The 18,927-nt window shown below is 40.4% G+C and overlaps 1 protein-coding gene across 2 annotated transcripts in view; it reads right to left on the reverse strand.

Moving 5' to 3' along the window:
- Positions 1–625: 625 nt before the first annotated feature.
- Positions 626–18,927, reverse strand: part of clcn1b (chloride channel, voltage-sensitive 1b) — a 30,914-nt gene continuing 12,612 nt past the window's right edge. For both annotated transcript variants that reach the window (XM_051406018.1, XM_051406019.1), the window contains exons 3-23: positions 16,369–16,500; positions 16,074–16,202; positions 15,751–15,884; positions 15,259–15,336; positions 11,065–11,143; positions 9,041–9,166; positions 8,054–8,138; positions 7,800–7,901; positions 7,259–7,343; positions 6,201–6,356; positions 6,021–6,090; positions 5,820–5,930; positions 5,005–5,218; positions 4,767–4,900; positions 4,141–4,322; positions 3,926–4,004; positions 3,751–3,833; positions 3,390–3,434; positions 3,163–3,267; positions 2,040–2,126; positions 626–1,739 (exon numbers count right to left, since the gene is read on the reverse strand). In XM_051406018.1, the coding sequence (XP_051261978.1) occupies positions 1,278–1,739; positions 2,040–2,126; positions 3,163–3,267; positions 3,390–3,434; positions 3,751–3,833; positions 3,926–4,004; positions 4,141–4,322; positions 4,767–4,900; positions 5,005–5,218; positions 5,820–5,930; positions 6,021–6,090; positions 6,201–6,356; positions 7,259–7,343; positions 7,800–7,901; positions 8,054–8,138; positions 9,041–9,166; positions 11,065–11,143; positions 15,259–15,336; positions 15,751–15,884; positions 16,074–16,202; positions 16,369–16,500 (2,678 nt within the window). In that variant the 3' untranslated portion in view covers positions 626–1,277. The remainder of the gene's footprint in view (positions 1,740–2,039; positions 2,127–3,162; positions 3,268–3,389; positions 3,435–3,750; positions 3,834–3,925; positions 4,005–4,140; positions 4,323–4,766; positions 4,901–5,004; positions 5,219–5,819; positions 5,931–6,020; positions 6,091–6,200; positions 6,357–7,258; positions 7,344–7,799; positions 7,902–8,053; positions 8,139–9,040; positions 9,167–11,064; positions 11,144–15,258; positions 15,337–15,750; positions 15,885–16,073; positions 16,203–16,368; positions 16,501–18,927) is intronic.

Genomic DNA, 18,927 nt, shown 5'->3' on the forward strand with positions numbered 1-18,927 from the left:
ATGAGTAAGACTAAAAACAGCTGGCATTTAAAGAACACACAGGACTGCACTGGCACTTCAGATATGAAGTACTATCCAAGAAGGCCCCTTTGAATAAGATAAGTGAATCTAGAGGCTTTTCAGACACCAAAACACTGCACTGTGGTTTATAATACTCACAGACTTTTACGGCTTCATCAAGTTTTCATGGTGGCAACTATTTGATCTTTCGACGCTAAGACCACAAGCTAAACAGCACGAATACAGCATTCGTAGTACAAAGTAATCTACCAGGAATATGTGCTTGTGTGTATTTGATTGGGCACTGCAATGCCAGGTAATGTTGCGTTGAGGTCAAACAGTTTAGCCAACTTCACATTTTTGCTGAAGACCCTGTGTTTTTTTGTTGGCACCCCCACTGCATCGCCAGAGGGGGCTGCGTTTTTTCACCAGGGCTAAAATGAGTATTGTAATTGTAATGAAGGCTATCTGCAAAACTAATGACATTCCCATCAGCCTCTGCTTTTTGTTTAGCATTATTCTAACATCATATAAGCATCATGTTTGCATGCTGACTTTAGCATTTAGCTCAGATCACCTAAATATGCCTAAATACAGCCTCACAGAGCTGCTAGAATGACTCTAGTTTTTCTTTTAATCGTCATTTTTTATTGTTGTAAATAATTAAAATAAGCTAGGAGACAACATTAATATGTATTATCTTTACAAATTACAGACTGGTAATAATGATTTGAATATTTACCATACATCAAATATATGATAAATGTAAGTTATAATTTAAAATTAATCTCAATCAGTAAACTTTAAATGCATGATCTCTTTGACCTCTAGGTCAAATTAATTAAGTCTTCATCAATATATTATTTCATTATCATACGATTCATTGCTGTCAGTTAATTTTTGATCAAAGGTACTTAATGAAATTAACAGATATATGACATACAGCTACATTCAACATTTCCAAGATATGGATGGACATTGAACATTAGTGACATGTAGGACTGAACATGTTTGTTCGTCTGCAGTTCAAAAGACACAGGAAGGCACCTGAGATTTTGAGTGAAAAAGTGAGACTGTTGTAAGAGTAGAAAAAAAACCATCCTGTACTACAAGTTTCAGGAGCTGTGTGTGCACCATCGTCCTGCTCGCTGAGAGCTGAATGTCTGCAAGGGCTACAGATGAGCCCGACTCCTCCACCCAGACAGCAGCTCTGTCTCTGTCTGGGGAAAAGGAGTGAAATCAAAATAAGGTAAAAGTCTTTTCTCTTAAACCGCAGTCTATATGGGCTCATCCGACTCCTCGCTCTCCCTCTCCTCCTGCAGGGAGGATAGTGTGAGGACAGGGCTGGTGGGTGACACAGGGGAGGCAGGGGTTGAAGATGAGGTAGGGGAGGAGGTAGAGGGAGATGCAGGCTCCTCTGAAGCACCGTCGGCCCCTCTTGGGGTGGCAGAGCCACTGCTGCTCCCTGTGCTGCTGGGGGAGGGGGAATCAGAGTCACAACCTGGAGCTCCTCTGGAAGATGACGCCTTCCCTCGGGAATCCTCTTTGGACTCCTTCCTTACCAGCTCTCCTTCCCTCCTGCTCCCCTCCCCCCACAGGTCTCTGTCCCGAGTGGGGGAGGAAGGGGTGGATGAAGGAGGCTGGTGCTTCTTGGTTTTCCTGCTGGCGTCTCTGAAGCTGGCCAGAGGGGGACGAAGTCTCACCCCGCTGCGAGTTGAACCCTCTATAGCTTTCTGTAACTGTTGGAAGACAGAAAGAGGTTGAAACACACACAGAGGCAACACATAAAGCAAAGAAACGTGTTTAAGTGAAAATGTTGGATTAGTAAAGAGAGCATTCAGGGAGATGAGTAGAGGGCGGTTAGTGGAATAACCACATGAATCAGAGAATAAAGCGTGATGCACCCTCTGAAAGAACAACTGCCCACAACATGAGATCATCACATCTCGCTCTCATGACGCATCACAGGATCAAACCAAGAGAGGTGACAAAAATATGCAGATGAAGAAAAAATGAAAAGGAAAAAAAGTGACGTTTACCTCTTTCAGTGCCACGACACCCACCAGCTTTCCAATACTGGTGACATAGGCGTGACTGAGACCCAGCAGAGAGAACAGAGTGTGGGTCTGCATAATGAGAGAGAGGAGGACATAATCCAGTCAGTGTTAAATGTATTGTAGTGTGACAGTACCCTGCTTGCATGGCTGCACTGTTTCTCATAAACAATTTCTCCACAAGTTAAAGAGGAAATCTATGGCTTTGCTACATAGCATGAGTCACAGCAGGAAATCCAAGATTTAAAGCTTTGTGGTTGTATGGACAGAGAACAAGCTGCAGTGAACCATAATGCAAGGCCATCCATAAGGCATACAAAACCCTTAAAGGAGTATGACTCAAGATGTATTTAAGATATAAGATCAGATAGAACTTTATTTATCCCGAGGGAAACTGCAGCAGTTGCAGTACAAAGAAGGAAAGAGTGCAACTATAAAGAGTGGAAATACTATAAAAAAAAAACAATGGTGCATGTGTAAAGATCTGAATAACAGATATTCAAAATCCACATTATGAAGCCCCATATGTCCGGCAACTCAGAAAATTGTAATGATTGAAATCCACAGAGATTTAGTATTAAACCTCCATAAATTGGAAGACTCCCAAGAGACTTGATTCTTATGGTCAAAATTGATTGCAGCGGAGGCGGAGACATCCTGACTTTTGTCCAGTATGGGTGAAGTTCCGAAATCACTATACATTTCCTGTGATACTCCAAAATAATTGTATTCGCTTTCTTGCCAGGAGTTGGATCAGAAGATTGAGACCACTCTCATGTCTGTGTGCAAAATCTAAAACTACAGCCAGGAGACAGTTAGCTTAGCTTAGCATAAAGACTGGAAATAGGGGGAAGCTTGACTGTGTCCAAAGGTTTGAACATTTGATAGGCAAGCTCACCAATTTTGGAGTGAGCCAAACAATTCTGGAAGCTGTGTATAAGAGCTTTTAACATAATCATGTGGTATGGTAATCTGAACATTGAGAGGAGGAGTAAGCAGCAGAAAACAGTGAATTTGGCCTCCAAAATCTTGCCACAAGCCACAAAATCAGCATGTATGATGTATTTGGTGCATGGCTTATATGTCACCCAGGTGTTGCTGTGTTCACCTTGTGCAAAGACGTTCTTTCCACCAGCTGAAACGGAGAGGGGTCTATACGTATCTGCTCCATGTCGACTGGTTTATCCAGCTCTTCCTCTTCCCAGGCTTTGATCTGCATCAGCCAATCACAAGGCAGTGAGATGGACTCAGAGTGTACAGAGCTTCTAATTCATTTGGATGGTTTGATTGTCTCATTGTTGGCTGTGTGAATGCTTAATCAATAAGGTACAATACCTCCTCTGGGGACATGGTGTCAGTCAACGGAGGGACCGTGGTCTCCTGAGGAAAGGGAAGGGGGACAGATAGAGCGAGGGACAGATGGATGGACAGTCAGTAAGTCTGAAATGGTATACAGATGATGATAAAATGACCCCTGGTGGTTTTATGTCACCACCCACTGCACAACATGTCAACTCCTTTATGTATGCATCTTGTCACGCTCCTCCCATCACATGAGTGAGGTTGGCTCGAGCTGCCATCTTGGAGTGATGCCCCTGTCTGAGCTGTCACTGCCAACTCGACAGCAGTACAGTGATACGCTTTGAGCTTTTGGGGTCAAAGTGATGAGTATGTGAGGTTGATCTTAGCAGTGTACCTGAGTTTCAGTCTGGCCTGACGAAGACGTGGAGGAGAAGAGTCTCTGAAGGGTCCTTCTGACAGACGGCAGCTTACGCTTGTCTGAGGACGTGATATGGTAACACATGTAAGGGGAGAAAGAAAGCGACATCTGATGGGTGGACTCTTTATGTGCAGTGGAAATGTCATGTTACCTGAGCCTGTATGGTTGGTGGAGGGCTCCTGAGGTTTGGGGGATGGCATGGGCCCGTTACATTCCTCCTGTACTTGAGTCTGCGGGCACAACACAGTAACTGCATCATGGATTTTTTAAAGCTAAGCTACTCCCTGTAAGTTAATTTATGGTTTGTTTTTTTTCACCTTGTCTGCGCCCTCCCTGTAAGTTAATTTATGGTTTGGTTTTTTTCACCTTGTCTGCGCCCTCCTCTCCTCCCTCCTCGTCTACAAAGGTGAAGGACTCCCAGCTGACTTTGGAGCCCTGGCCTGGTGAACTCTGACCTCTTTCGAAGACTCGCCTCTCTGGTGAGAGCCACCAGTCAAAGACGGCTTGAAGCTCCGTCCTCTCGATGGAGCCCAGAAGAATCATGGATTCTGCAGAGAGAAGGATTAAAGGAATAGGTCAACACTTTGGAAAATAGCTTCCTCGCTAGGTTACTCTCAAGTCTGTGCACTAAATACAAAGATATAGCCAGTAGGGAATTAGCTGAGCTTAGCATAAGGACTGGAAACGGGGAAACTAAACTCTAAAAAGGTTTAAAAAAACACAGCCTACTAGCACAAGTGAAGCTCATTATATTACACATTGTGTTTTGTTTGTTTATTTCACACAATTTGGGATACAATGGGACTATTTCTTGGCTGACAGTGATTTTCTGGAGTCTCTAACATGTTAATTAGTGAGTTTTAGTGATGCTGGTAGGCAATTCCCTTCCCTTTGCACAGAGCTAAGCCAGCTGTTCCCACGGTTTCAAGTCTTTATGCTAAGCTAAGCTAACTTTCTCCTGGCTGTAGCTTCACATTTAGTGGACACCCTACCTTTAGAGTCGACCAGGGGGATGGTTTTTAGAGTTGTGGTCTCTAGTAGATTGTTTAGTTCCCGATAGGTGGATTGAGAAGACAGAAACTTCACTCTGCGCACCATGATGTCCTCCACGAAGATGTTATACTTGCTGGGGATGCAGAGAAACTACAATAAATACCATTTATCTTACAGTGACAGCTGTATGGAAAATGTAAACACATAAAATAAGGGTTCTCGCTCTTTTAACTTTACCTGATGTGCCCGAGGGCCAGCTCAGGCAGGTAGGGCAGCTTCTTCACCTGGATGATGGAGTCGTAGAGAGAAGGCTGCAGACCCTGGGCCACCATGTTTGCTAGGATGACCGCCACCATCATGGGCAGGATGTGGGAGATTTGACCGGTCAGCTCGAAGCAGATTACTGCAGTGGAAACTGTATGTGTGACCGCTCCCGTCATCGCTGCCGCACCTGGCAGAAGGCAGAATGGAGGATATGTAGTAAGGGTAAAGTATTATTCCTCCATATGATTCCTCTGTACCTGTAAAATATCCAAATTTGGGCTTTAAATGTAGTACTTCTTATAATATAGTATCTATTATATCCATTTATTTTCTCGGAGGCTGAAGTCTGTTCTAGCACATGGGCAAAAATGGCTAAAATGTATCTCATAATCTCATAATAACCTCCAGTTAAGGTGAAATCCATTCATTTTTGTGGTGAAACACACAGAGTGCGGTTACAACACTGAGTTTGACATCAAAGTCAAGAGTTTTTAATTACTTTAAAGGTTTAATTTGTGGAAATTCAAGCGTTTTTTGGCTAAGATTACAAAGTCATGTTCAAAATGACACTGTATATTGGCCTCATTTGAACAAACATGCTACCAGGTTAAGTGAAAATGGAAAAACTGTTTAGAAAACTGCTAGATCAACAAATTTGAAGTGGAGAAAGATAAGTTAACAGGACATTGAGAATTCAAGAATGGTAAATTTGGATCTATATGTCTTCAATAAGTCTCAGGGTCTATGGGAACCTAAATTTGAGAATAACCTAAGATTAGTAGACTGACCAATGACAGCGTAACCTCCCGGCAGGATGCGGTAGACTATCCCATCAAAGAGGATTCCATTTGGGAAAAGAGTGGCCATGATCTCTCCTACGAGGCGACCGAAGGCAGCTCCTTGAGAAGAGAGATAAGACACGCTGGTAAAGACAAATTGAACTGAAGCTCAGCAGGAGATACTGCACTCGCATTACAAAATCCTCTTACCTAATATGAACACTGGCATAAAGGCACCCGAGGGGATGGGCATCGTGGTGGAAACTGCTGACATCCAGAACTGCAACACAAAAACAGGATCAAAGTAGGATCCAAACCAATCCCAGGGTTTTTTTTTTCACATATATTTTCAAGGCAACATGTATTGTACACAGCAAGAGGGAGAAATACCTTCATGACACAGAAGAGGAGGAGGATGACAAAGACGCTGACGTGTGGATGGAGCCACGCAGATGAGCGACCCAGGCCGGGGGGAGCAGGAGATCCTGAGATTTTGGTCCAGGTGAAATTATCAAACAGGGAGTTGATGCACTCCCTGGGCATCAGCTGCCAGAAGGGACAGACACACATAAACAAACTGAGCTTTTCACATGAATCTTTTTCAAAAAAGTCACGGCCTATAGTAATGCCAGGAGCAGTACAAGAGATTCAGTGAAGGAAAAGGGTCCCAAAACTTTATTCAGCTGAAAAAAGGCAGCAAGTTTTATATATAAATAAAAAACTGATTACATCCTGTTGTGGTTTTAGTCAAGTGGTCTGACAAAAAGTATACAACACTCACTCCTCTGCTCATTTAATTACACTGGCTGCCTGTATCACAACGGATCAACTTTAAAAATTCACAAATAACCTTTAAAGAACTTCATAACCTATCCCCTGCTCATCTCACAGACCTGTTTCGGACCTACACTGACAGACATCAACCTCAGCACAATGGGTGCCAGTGCTTTCTCATATGCTGCATTTAAACTGTGAAACTCTCCCTCTCATCTGTACTCTGGAATCTATTATAGATTTTAAAAATGCTCTTGAAACCCATCTTTTTAAACTAGCCTACTCAGTTTAAGTATATGAACTATCTCTTGTTTTATTTTATAATATCCATTTTTACCTTTTATCTGCAGATTTCTTTTGTTTTATTGTTGATCGTAATGATGTTGTATTACTTTGTTGTTGATTGTGTTGCTGTTTATATATTATATGATGAAATACACATACATACATTATCAAAAATCTGAATAGTTGCACAAAGGAAAGTAAAAACAACATATTTATTATATACTGTACAGTATACACGATAAATTAAAAAGTTAAAACAAAGCCGTAAGGATTTGCATCTTGTGAGCAATTGAATTTTCTTTGCTGACCCCCTTTTTCAAAAATATCATAAATATTAATGAACACACATCAAAAAGAAGTCAGGGAGCATGAAATTGATTCAGTCTAACCTCTCCCGCCATAAACTGTCCAAATCCAGGAGGAAATGTGAAGGTGGCGATGATCAGCGTCACTGCACCTGGATAGATCAATCGACTGGGCGTACAAAGAAAAACACACACAGAGTCATGAACAGGAAGCCTAGTGTATTCTCAGAAACCTCCAACATGGCAAAATAAGTGATATAACAGAAATAACTGCCTCAGTATGAGTGTGTATCACCACTGTACGACTCTCCTGCTGCTGCTGCTCGCCTCTCTAATGGTGGAGAGTAATGTTCCCTGACTGCTGAGTCTCACAGGAAAAGTGAATCTCCACATTGAGTGAATAACTGGCTGAAAGGTTGTTAAGGCTTTGCTGCTGTACTGGCCAGTGTTGTGAGACTGATGAGTTTGGGAAGTGGAGTTGAGACACATTAAGAGGAATTGGGTTTGAATGCGCAAATGGTTTGAGTTCCTTGGAACAGTATCTGAAGCACTGTAGTTTAAAAGTGCCTCTTTAATCCACAGCAGCAGGGGAGTGCATGGTCGTGCTTGTGTGTTGGGATCTCACTGTTTGGTGAGGAAGCGTGTGAGCGCTGTCGGTCTTCTCATGAAAAGGACCACCTGTCTGTTCAGGTAGACGAAGAACGCCCCGAGGAAGCCACAAGAGATCCTAAAAACACGAGGACAAACTTGTTCTTACTGCTCGAAGGTCTGAGAAAAGATAGATATTATATGGACACAGTATGTATTGTGTGTAATATAACTGGTAAGACTATTTTTATACACAGTGGTGTACACACATGTATTCATAAATATCCTCACCCTATTATTGCAAATGCAGGCAGCTCCTGCAGGTCAAAGGGGAAATCCATCCGGAAGTTAGTTTTGAAGAGAGCTGTGATTGTGACTGAGAGAAAATGATAAACATCAAACAAACATAACTTATAAATGAATAATGTCTGTGCTCAGTATGTTGAGTTTGTGCTGAGTTCACAATGTCAGAACATAAAAATAACAAGATTATGAAATAGAGGATAAAACATTTTAACAGCACTGCTGGGCAGTGGATACAAGCTACACACAGACACAAAGCAACATCATCATCCCGCTGGAGTCTGTTCATGTCCACCTGATGAATTTGAGTCCAATATTTAGGTCTTTTTACCTGTTTTCTCCTGAAATATCTGACTAATTAATAACTTTGTGTGCTGTTTGGTGCTGGACAGGTAGCATACAGATCTTTTTTAACTGCGTACTGTCTGAAAACACATGTTTACATGTTTTACATATTTGGAAAATATTATATAAACTGTGTAAAAATGAGATTTGACTACTGACGTCTGTTTGGGAAGACAAATATTAGATATTAAAGATAAATATTAGATTAGATTAGACAGAATTTTGTTTAAATATATATATATATATATATATATATATATATATATATATATATATATAAGACATTTATTAATCTCAAAGTCTTCCCACTGTGAGTTGTATCTGGTATATAAAACTTGATATTTGGACATAATTACTATAAACGTTAAGAAGTTAATGTAATAAAGGAAATAAAGGGTGCAGGGATTTTAATACAAGTAGTGAGTATTTTATTCTATGGTGTATACTGTAGTTGATGACTTGAATCATTTCTGGTTTATCTAAAGAAGCAAATATTACTTAGCTGTCATATTCAGCTACTTTCCATAAAATGCCAGCTCAGCAGTCTTTTACAACAGTGTATGTGTGTGTGTGTGTGTGTGTGTGTGTGTGTGTGTGTGTGTGTGTGTGTGTGTCCACTCTGCTTCTCACCAGCATCCTTGTTCCAAACAGAGAGCACCCTGAATATGAAGGCGCTGAATGTGGCGGCAAAATATCCCCGCCAGTAATTCCTCACTGCAAAGTAGGTAGACGTGACCTCAATACTGAACAACACCCCTGGTGGTGGTGGTGGAGGCGGAGAGAGAGAGAGAGAGAGAGAGAGAGAGAGAGAGAGAGAGAGAGAGAGAGAGAGAGAGAGGAGGGATTAAAAAGAAGAAGAAAAAATATGTATAGATGGTGTGAGAAAGGAGAAAGGAGGAGGAGGAAAGAAGGATGACAGAAACAGAGAAACAGAGAAACAGAGAAAGGGAGAGAGAGAGAGAGAGAGAGAGAGAGAGTGAGAGTGAGAGTGAGAGAGAGAGAGAGAGAGAGAGAGAGAGAGGAGACAAGTTAAATAAGCAGAATTAGTCCAAAAACACTTGAAGCTGAGGGTGTAATTACACACAACAGGAGAACCACAGGGAGTGAATACACACACTGTAACCCAACCAAACGAACACTTACACTTACACACACACACACACACACTCTCTCTCTCTCTCTCTCTCTCTCTCTCTCTCTTTTTCTCTCTCTCACACACACACACACACACACACACACACACACACACACACACACACACACACACACACACACACACAGGGACATAATCAGCATATGAAGCAATAAAACAAACATTAGAGCTAAAGATAAAACAGCTGAACAAAAGACAAGGTTGAAATAAAGAACATTTATGGACTAACAATATCTTTTTTTTTGTTTCTTTGGTGATTGAAAACAGTCTTATTATTGTGTTTTTTGGCTTTTGTATATTAATAGACATTGAGTAGAGCTGCAATTAACATCATCATTACTGAATTATAGTTTGTTCTATCAAATATCAGAAAATTACAGCTACAGTTTCCCAAAGTGGAAGTTGACCTATTGAAAGTACTTGTTTTGTCTCACCAACAGTCCAGTTCTCATTTAAAACTTTAGAGGTTATAAATCAATTATCAAACTTGCTGCCTGTCCATCTGGCAGGAGGTACAGATCAGGTACCGACACCTGTAACCACACAGTGCCATCACAGGGTACTGGAGTACACCTGTACATCACTGCAGCAAGGTTAAACCACTAGAGGTCAGCAAAAACAGGATTTCCGGGGGGTGTTACGTTACTCTTTAACAGACTGCATTACGGAAATACTAAATATATGTTTGAGGTCATTTAGAAACCAACAAGTTTGTCTATGTTATGCATTTATGTAAATAAACATTCACCAGCTGATATGTCATTATTGGATGTTTTAAAGATTAAAATACTAATATAAGGTGCAATACCTGGGTCAATGTGCAATTCACTCGTTTATTATGTCATTCTTTGTATTTACCTATAACTTCTGCAACACCACAATCTTAAAACTCATTACTATTTATTTAATTTCTGTCAGCACATACTGTGAAATATGTTTACATTTACATTTATTTTGTATATAAGCTCTTATTGAAATCTCTTAGGCTCTTATATTTCTATTTTCCATTTTTATTTTTACTTTTTACTATATGTATATACTTATACATGCATTTCTATTCTGCGTTAGATATTCTATATAAGTACAATTTCTTTAACGTGAGTAGAACAACAGTAATAAACAAATTTCCCCCTGGGGATCAATAAAGTATTTCTGATTCTGATAATAATACAATATTGTGGACTCCAGGAAGACTAGCTGTGCTTTAGGGGGATCCTAACAAATAAATAAAAATGTTAATATTAGTATTGGTCGGGCTTTATTCTTACATCTTACAACGTCTCAATGCCAGCAACTGCACAAGGTCTTTGCCAAAATAAAATACAGTCTAAATGAATAACTTAACAAAGAATAAGGAAACAATAGTTGTAGTTGATAGTTTTCAATACTCTGTGCTACAGACACACCTCAGGTACAGCCTCAGTACAGTATGATCCAGTATAGAGGGATGTTTGGTGCAGTAGTTTTGGGTGTATGAGGCAGTGTGCAAGTTGTACAGTACCTCCTAGTGGAGTGCCGAAACAGCATCCCACCCCCACGGCACAGCCAACAGTCAGAATATCTGTGTAACCATAAGGGTTCTACTGACACAGAAAACAGCGGAAAAAACAAGAGGGAAATAAAGGGGTGAGAGAGGGATGAAAGGCGTGAGATGATGAAGGGGGAAAAATGAAGTTGACGAAAGCGGAGACAGAAAGACAGGAGAGTGAGTTGGAGAAAGAGAGAATAAAAGATCAAGGTGAAGCGGACGTAATGGGGAATCACAGGGGGAGAATTGACAGAGGGGAAGCAAAGTAGAATAAAGTGAATAAATAATGCTCACTGAAGTTTGGTAAAAAAAAGAAAAAGTGATAAAGAAGGAGTAAAATCACATCAAGAGAATGTATAGCAGAGGATGCACATGCCAATGAGCATAATCAGGAGAAGCAATGAAGCAATCAGGAAACAAACCCAGTGGTCACACCGTCCTTAGAGACGGATCCCTGCAGCTGATTGTAGACCGAAAAAATTAAGGGTATAATAAACTGATTATTCAAGACCTTGAACTATAAGGTTATATGTAACTTTTTTTAAAATCTTAGTTGAGTTAGAATGTCTTTTATGGTCTTTGTTGTATTATCTTTTTAGACGAATATATTTTTCAATCTGTGACTTACTGAAAAAGCAGTCAGACTTTGAATCTCACTACTTTAGCAAAACCCTGATGCAGAAAAGAACTTATAATTCAAGGCCTGTGTGCAGTGTTGTGGGCAATCTGAAAAAAATAATATTGATTTACTTTGAATTCATCACTGCTGACACTGGTCTGAGGTTAGATTCGAATTGGAATATTTTGGGAAATACATTTATTTGTGTTTCTGTCACGAGTTAGGTGAGAGGATGGAGAATATGAATCCACGGTATATAGCTGGGAGTCAGTTAGCTTAGCTTAGCATAAAGACTGGAAGCAAAGGGAAACAGCTAGCCTGGCTTTCTCCAAGGTAAAAAACCAGCACTTATAAAACTATTCTATATTGTTTTTCATTGTTTAAAGTAAACAACAACAAAAACAGTAGTTGTAGAAGTTGTTGGTTTTAGTGTGCTGGAACTCTTGGCCACGTTTCCAGGCAACAGGTCTCTGCTGCCTAGCAACCACACAGCGGCCACAGTGTTGCTGCATTCATTTTTCATGTTACACATTTGTAGTGATTCAAAGTGATAGCAGATACAAACCATTTACAGCTCCTTTTACATTTGTTAAATTTGCGGCCATGTTTCCAGTGGTTTGCTGATACTTTGTAGTTCTTATCGCAACAGTCTGAACAACATGACATGAACACGCCATTACTTAGACAGTGGTTCTCAACCTGAGGGTCAAGACCTTCACAGGGGTTGTGGGAAAATGTCTGGGGGTCGCTAAAAGATTAGAAATTGTATAAATAAAATAACATATTGTGGCAAGCAGCGCACGGAAGAAAAGACGGGAAGCAGCTCTCAGTGATGTCGTCCCTTTAATGATATTCAACACGGGACAAGAACTCAAAAATACAGTAAAGATGATTTTGTTGAGATGTTTGAGAATGGGTGTTAGAGGTGCCGATAGGTGGATTTGTTTACCGTCTGCTAGAACCAGGCTAATAGCTATTCTCCTGCTTTCAGTCTTTATGCTAAGCTAAGATAACTACCTGCTCGCTTTAGCTTAATATTGAGCGTACAGACATAAGAGTGGTATCTATCTTCTCATCTCCCTGTCAGCAGGAAAGCCAGTCAGTGTATTTCCCAAAATGTTGAACTATTCCTTCAAAGTGCAATCCCAGACTCAGCTACAGTATTATTGACAGGTTAATCTGCATGTTTAAATATTCATTCAGTTTTATTCATCACTTGTAATGCAGGACACTGGTCTGAGGTCAGATTGAACCTCCATGTGTTGATGTTATTTCAGGAGGACAAAGCTGACTGGAGACCTGTGCCTGAGCGAGTCAGGGGGGCAAGAGCAGGGCGGGACTTGCCTCCCACGGGGGCAGCGAAACAGGTGGCCACTCCCACGGCACACGCACACACCAACAGGTCCTGGTTATGGGTGCCATTCTGGGGTTAAGGTTCAAAAGGTGGAGACGGAGGGAGGGGAGAGAGGGAGGAGCGGGGACACAGACGAGCAGGGATGAATGAGAAAGCCGAGGGGAGGTGGAGATAGAGAGAGCAGGGAAAAATGGAGACAGGGATATGGGAGGTCACTGTTAATACACATGCCAGACATTACCATCACACTATTAATACAGTGAGACATAAACACAGACGAGGTGCGAGGGGCGAGCCAAAACAAAGACACGAGAAATAGGGAGGGGAGGGAAGGGTGTGAGCTGGGTGGGAGAGAGACAGATGGGGTACAACAGTCACAGGGCTCCCACTTTCTCTTCATCAAATTCAGGGACATTTGAATACATTTCAAGGACTCAAAGCATGTTTGGCAAACTTAAACAGTCCTCATTTGTAATTTAAAACCCTGTCAAGTAAAATAAATGATGGTAAAGTAATTTCAAAGTGTTGATAAAACAGACTGACAGACTGTGTATGATATTTTCAAGGACATCCTGTCATTTTAGAGCATCTGCAGCCACGCTAGCCGCTCTGTAAGACTGCTTTGAGCCAAATGCTAAAATGAGAATGCTAACATGCTCACAGTGACAATGCTAACATGCTGATGTAAAAGACATTCACTAATGCTAAAAATATTCTTCTCCAGCTGAGTTTGTTATATTACAGATTATTATTTTTAAAACAATAATAATAATAAACTTTATTTATATAGCACTTTTCATAACTGCTGTACAAAGAAAATAAAAAAAAAACAGGCGGATAAGATGACAATAAGGTGACATGAGTGCCGAAGTAATAAAACAATGGAACGAGTAAGAACAAATAAATAAGAATAAAAACACTACAAATAAAGACATATAAAATATTCCTTACACAGAAAGTTTTAAGAAGAGATTTAAAAGAACCAATGGAGATGTAGTGTGTCTCAGTTCACTGGGCAGTGAGGTATTGTGGAGGCTCTAATGGCAAAAGCTTGATCGCCTTTTGTCACATACCGTCACCGGCAGGGCTGCATCTGCGGATCTTATGGGTCGAGGGGGCACATATATGAACCATAAATCAGAGATGTATGTGGGAGCAAGTCCGTTTAAAGCTTTAAAAGTGAGTAATAATGTTTTAAAATCAATTCAAAATTTGACAGGGAACCAATGTAGTGAGGCAAGCTCTGGGGCGATGTGTTCATATTTCCTTGTCCCAGTAACAAGTCAAGCAGCAGCGTTCTGTAACAACTGGAGACGTTGGTGCAGCCCTGGGTGATACCACTTTTTGCAGATCACCAGAGGATAAAAATGACCTTTTTTGCCATAGTCACAATTTGTGACTTACTTATCAGAGCAGAGGTTTGCATCAAATATTACCCCAAGGTTCCTAGCAGCCTGCTTAACATTATCTTGCAGACCACCAAGATTTGCACGGAGTTCATGTAATTTGCGGAACCAAACAGGATGAGCTCTGATTTATCCTCATTAAATTTAAGAATATTTTCTGATATTCAGGATTCAATGTCAGAGAGGCAAGTTGTGAGGTTTGCTATGATGCTGGGATCTGTGGATTTTAAAGGCATGTATAACTGAATGTCATCGGCATAAAAATGGTAGAGAACATCATGTTTTTGTGCTCAAGAACCTAAAAGGGTCTTAAATTAGCAATGTTAACATGCTGATTTAGCATGTATACTGTGTACCATGTTCATCATCTTAGTTTAACTTGTCAGCTTGCAACATTTGCTCCGTTGGCTACTAAACACAAAGTACAGCTGAGGCTGATGTGAATGTCATTGGTTTTGCAGTATGCACAATTTTGGGACCATGAATATCTGTACAATGTTAAGCCATCCAACAATTGTGGTGGACCGACCAACCAGTTAACACACATTGCCACCCCGTGATTCCTTGTCAGCTACACGGCTAAAAATGAAAGTATAGATAGATTTTCTCAAATCTGAAAATAAAGATTTTTAGGTTCTGTGGGAACCCTGTAATTACACCAAGGACAAACAAAGCAAGTTATGATCAAAAAACTGCATTCCACGTAATCATTAGTGCGTTGACTGTAGTCATCAAGGAGACAAGGCTTATGGGTAATGTAGGCGGTTTTGGTCAGGGCCTTGGCTTACCTCATAGACTCCAGAGAAGATGGACATGAATCGACTCAACACTGCGGCACAGATACTGGCAATGTGGACAAATGGACCCTGGAGGTGACGGGAGGAAATCACTGACACAGATGAGCGACATGTAATGTTCAGTATAGTCAGACATTGACTATTGTCTATAAAACAGGGAGCCTAAACTGGGACATGTTGTATCTAAATCTATAAATCACTGTATAATTGCTGGACGTGACAGTTGCCCTGCTACTGTAATGGGGAAAATGAATGTACTCCTTTGCTGAGGACTTGAATAATTTGCTTCAATCCCGTGAGAGGAGGGAGAGAGGAAAAACATGACAGAAGATGATTTATTATCCTCTAAGATGGGAGAAAAGGCAGACAGAGTGGTAGAGGAAAAAAAGAGAGGAAGGAGGATGATAAAAGTGATCATAAAGGGGTGGTGATAGAAACAGAGAAAACAGGTAGTAAAGAGATGAAAAGGGGGGGTTTGTTTACTTCTTTGCCTACTGGCATCCCACTGCCCAGGCCAGCAGTCAGCCCGATGACTTTAGCTACGAAGGCTTTGAGGGTCAGATATTCCTTCAGCACTACACCTCTCAGGATGGTTTTCAGCTCGGGAATACCAGAACCTGTAAAGGAAAGATGGAGAAGGAGACTAAACATCTGGGCAAAAAGATAGTGAGTGCAGTAAATAAAGAAAACGTGGATAAAATGCTGCTATCCTACGAGAGGAAAACAAACATAAGCAGGTAAAACAGAGGAAAAAAAACAGATGCCGAGAGAGGATAACAGAGGCTGACAGATAATTGAGAGCTTACCGATGGCCTGTGGGGAAACCAGGTGACAGAAGAGCGAGGCGAACATGACAAGGATCATGGGATAGCTAACCCAGGCAAGGTACTGGAGCGGCACATTGCCCTTAAGCTCCCCATGTATCCACTTATAGGCTGAAAGAGAGAAAAATGACAGAAATAGAAAGACAAAAGAGGACAGAAATAGTGCATTACACACAGGAGTACAAATGGAATAATTACAGACAGTAGAAACCAGAATCTTGTGTTATCAAACTGTAAATCTGACAGTGATAATCTCTTTGACCTTGGCCTGTGTTACCTTGCAGGCTCTTGGCGCTGGCGTAATCCATACTCCAGCTGACCAGAGCCATAGTCAGTCCCAGAAGAACCAGGAATATCCAGTCCTCCCCCAATTTGGTCACTATGTACCGCCGCACACGAGCCAAACAATCTGGGACAGAGAGACAAAATTAATGATTCATCTTGAATCCATTTATCTCTTGATGTAATTACTGACAGTTAGTTATTGTAACAGTGCCTGAGAGGGAACCGTGTGGTTATGGGCATAGTGACGATGCTATTGCTCACCATAAGGGTACATATAATGTCAGTATAGAATGAGCTGAATGGTTTGTTTTTTTACATTTACAAATGGATGTATGTGCACTAATTCAGGCTAAAATAAAAGCAGTGTAAAAATACTATATTGTAGTTCAAAATTGTGCTCAAAGGCACATCCATAGAGTTGCAGTATGTAACACTAAGGTATGTTTTCATTAGTGTATAATGACCATGGGAGTCATTGTGTTTTTGTCGCCTTAAAATTAGCCATTTTAACTACAAATGCTGCGGTTGTCTTCTGTACCGCCATGTTGAACCACCATGTTTCTATAGTGGACAAACCCAAAACTGGCTCTAGATAGGGCCGTAGTTTTGCCCTCATGCTTGAACAAAGAAGGTTAAGCGAGTGAGTTGCAATCGGCAACTACACATGGTAAAACTTGATGCAGTACAAGATGAGACATACTGACTTTGAATGTCAAAAAATGACTAAAGTGATATCAGTTGAGCAATTTTCTTACACTTGGCAAAGCTCTTACAGAGCGACTAAAGACATTATCTAACACCTACAGTATAAAGGCTTTGTATGACTCCCTGTGAAGAGTGAATTGACTTTGTAAAATCAATGTACACATCTAAGTATACCTGTACAATGTAATGCAACCCCATCCTCAAACAAGAAACCAGAAACAAAAATGTGTTCATGTGGTGGGTAACAAAATAGCATGACCACCCTACAATACAATAAGATAACACAGCTACAAGAGCCTTGCCAGAGAGTTGAATCAACCATTATCTGACTCAGTATTATCATACATGGTACAATTATGTGGTAACTGTGTCAGGTTTGCATTAGATTGTAGAGGTGTTCAACAACTGTATTTAACAACAGCAACTACTAATTAGCCAGAGAAAGACCAGCCCCCTTTTCAACAGTGTTAACTTATTAATGTATTAATGGAGATGATGAATTAATTGTTTTATTGTAGTCCAGGCAGGGAGGAAGTTTTCAGATCTTGTACTTTAGTAAAAGTAGCAATACCACAGTGAAAATACTCAATCAGAAGTACAAGCTTGCCTTGAAAACGTTATGTAAGTATTATTAGGAAAAAAAATCAAAGTATCATAAATAAAAGTACTAAATGTGTGTGTTATATTATTATATAATACATCATTGGATTATTATTGCTGATGCTTTGATGTGTAAGCAGAATTTTACAAGTTGGAGCTCCTTTTAGCCATTTAATGTGCTGTTGGTGGGTAGTTCAATCTGTAAGAGTGCATCATATTACATAACCATATATGTTTTATGTAAAATATTAATCTGAAAAGTAACTAAAGCTGTCAAATTAATGAAGAGGAAAAAGTACACCTATTCCCACTGAAATGTAGTGTAGTAGAAAAATAAAGCTTGAATTCAAAATACTCAAGTAAAGTACAAGTATCTTAAATTTGCACTTAAGACAGTACTTGAGTAAATATACTCCACTAGTACTGAGGTCATGTTCTCTGTTTTTTTATTCTAATTGAGGGGTTTTTAAGCAACCTGGGGAAAGTTAACTTGCTACACTTAAAACACATGTTGGGCATTTTAGACGAAAACAGTATCTTTTAGACTCGGCATATTAGAAATTGGAAAAGGAAGAAGATAAATATCAAACATTCAGTTCTTTAATTCCTGCAGGGTGGGCAAGGCTTTGAAACAGCACTTAGACTTTTGTGTGGGAGATGGACATTTACAGAAAATATGAACAGTTGAATGATGTATGAAATATAAACCATCCACATAACAAATTCTATAGATTTTGTGTTCTTAGGTACATTACATACATTAATAACCTTGCAAGGCAGCTGGACTCGCAAGATCATAAAATCACGTGAGGATCCATCCTACCAGGCTTCAAGCTATGTGCTTGACCGGTCAGCGTCCTATGAGGAACTAACTGCAGCTACGACATGAGCAAAGGGCTTGGTTTAACACTAGGTGTGTGTGAGAAGTGACTGTTTGCTTGAAAACAAAAATGGCTGCTAAAACATTAAGCGTAGATGCTGGTAGCATCAGTTATATCAGAACTGGAAGAAGAGCAAAGACCGGCACTAAAGCTTTTTCTCAATGGAAAAGATGTTTTCGCTCTTCCCCCAATTGACTTCTGTAAGAGTTTGACTATGTTATGTGTCACAAACCATCCGGCACAGTCAGGTTAGTACATAAAGGGACTCATGACCTCAGTATGTCTAAAATCGGCCAGTCCTGGTGCTAAGTCCAACTGCCTCATGTTCTGTGTGGCAGCCTAATTAAACTAATAGCATCATATTT

This window comes from Dicentrarchus labrax, unplaced genomic scaffold (assembly GCF_905237075.1).
Source record: "Dicentrarchus labrax unplaced genomic scaffold, dlabrax2021, whole genome shotgun sequence".
Taxonomy (NCBI): Eukaryota; Metazoa; Chordata; class Actinopteri; family Moronidae; genus Dicentrarchus; species Dicentrarchus labrax.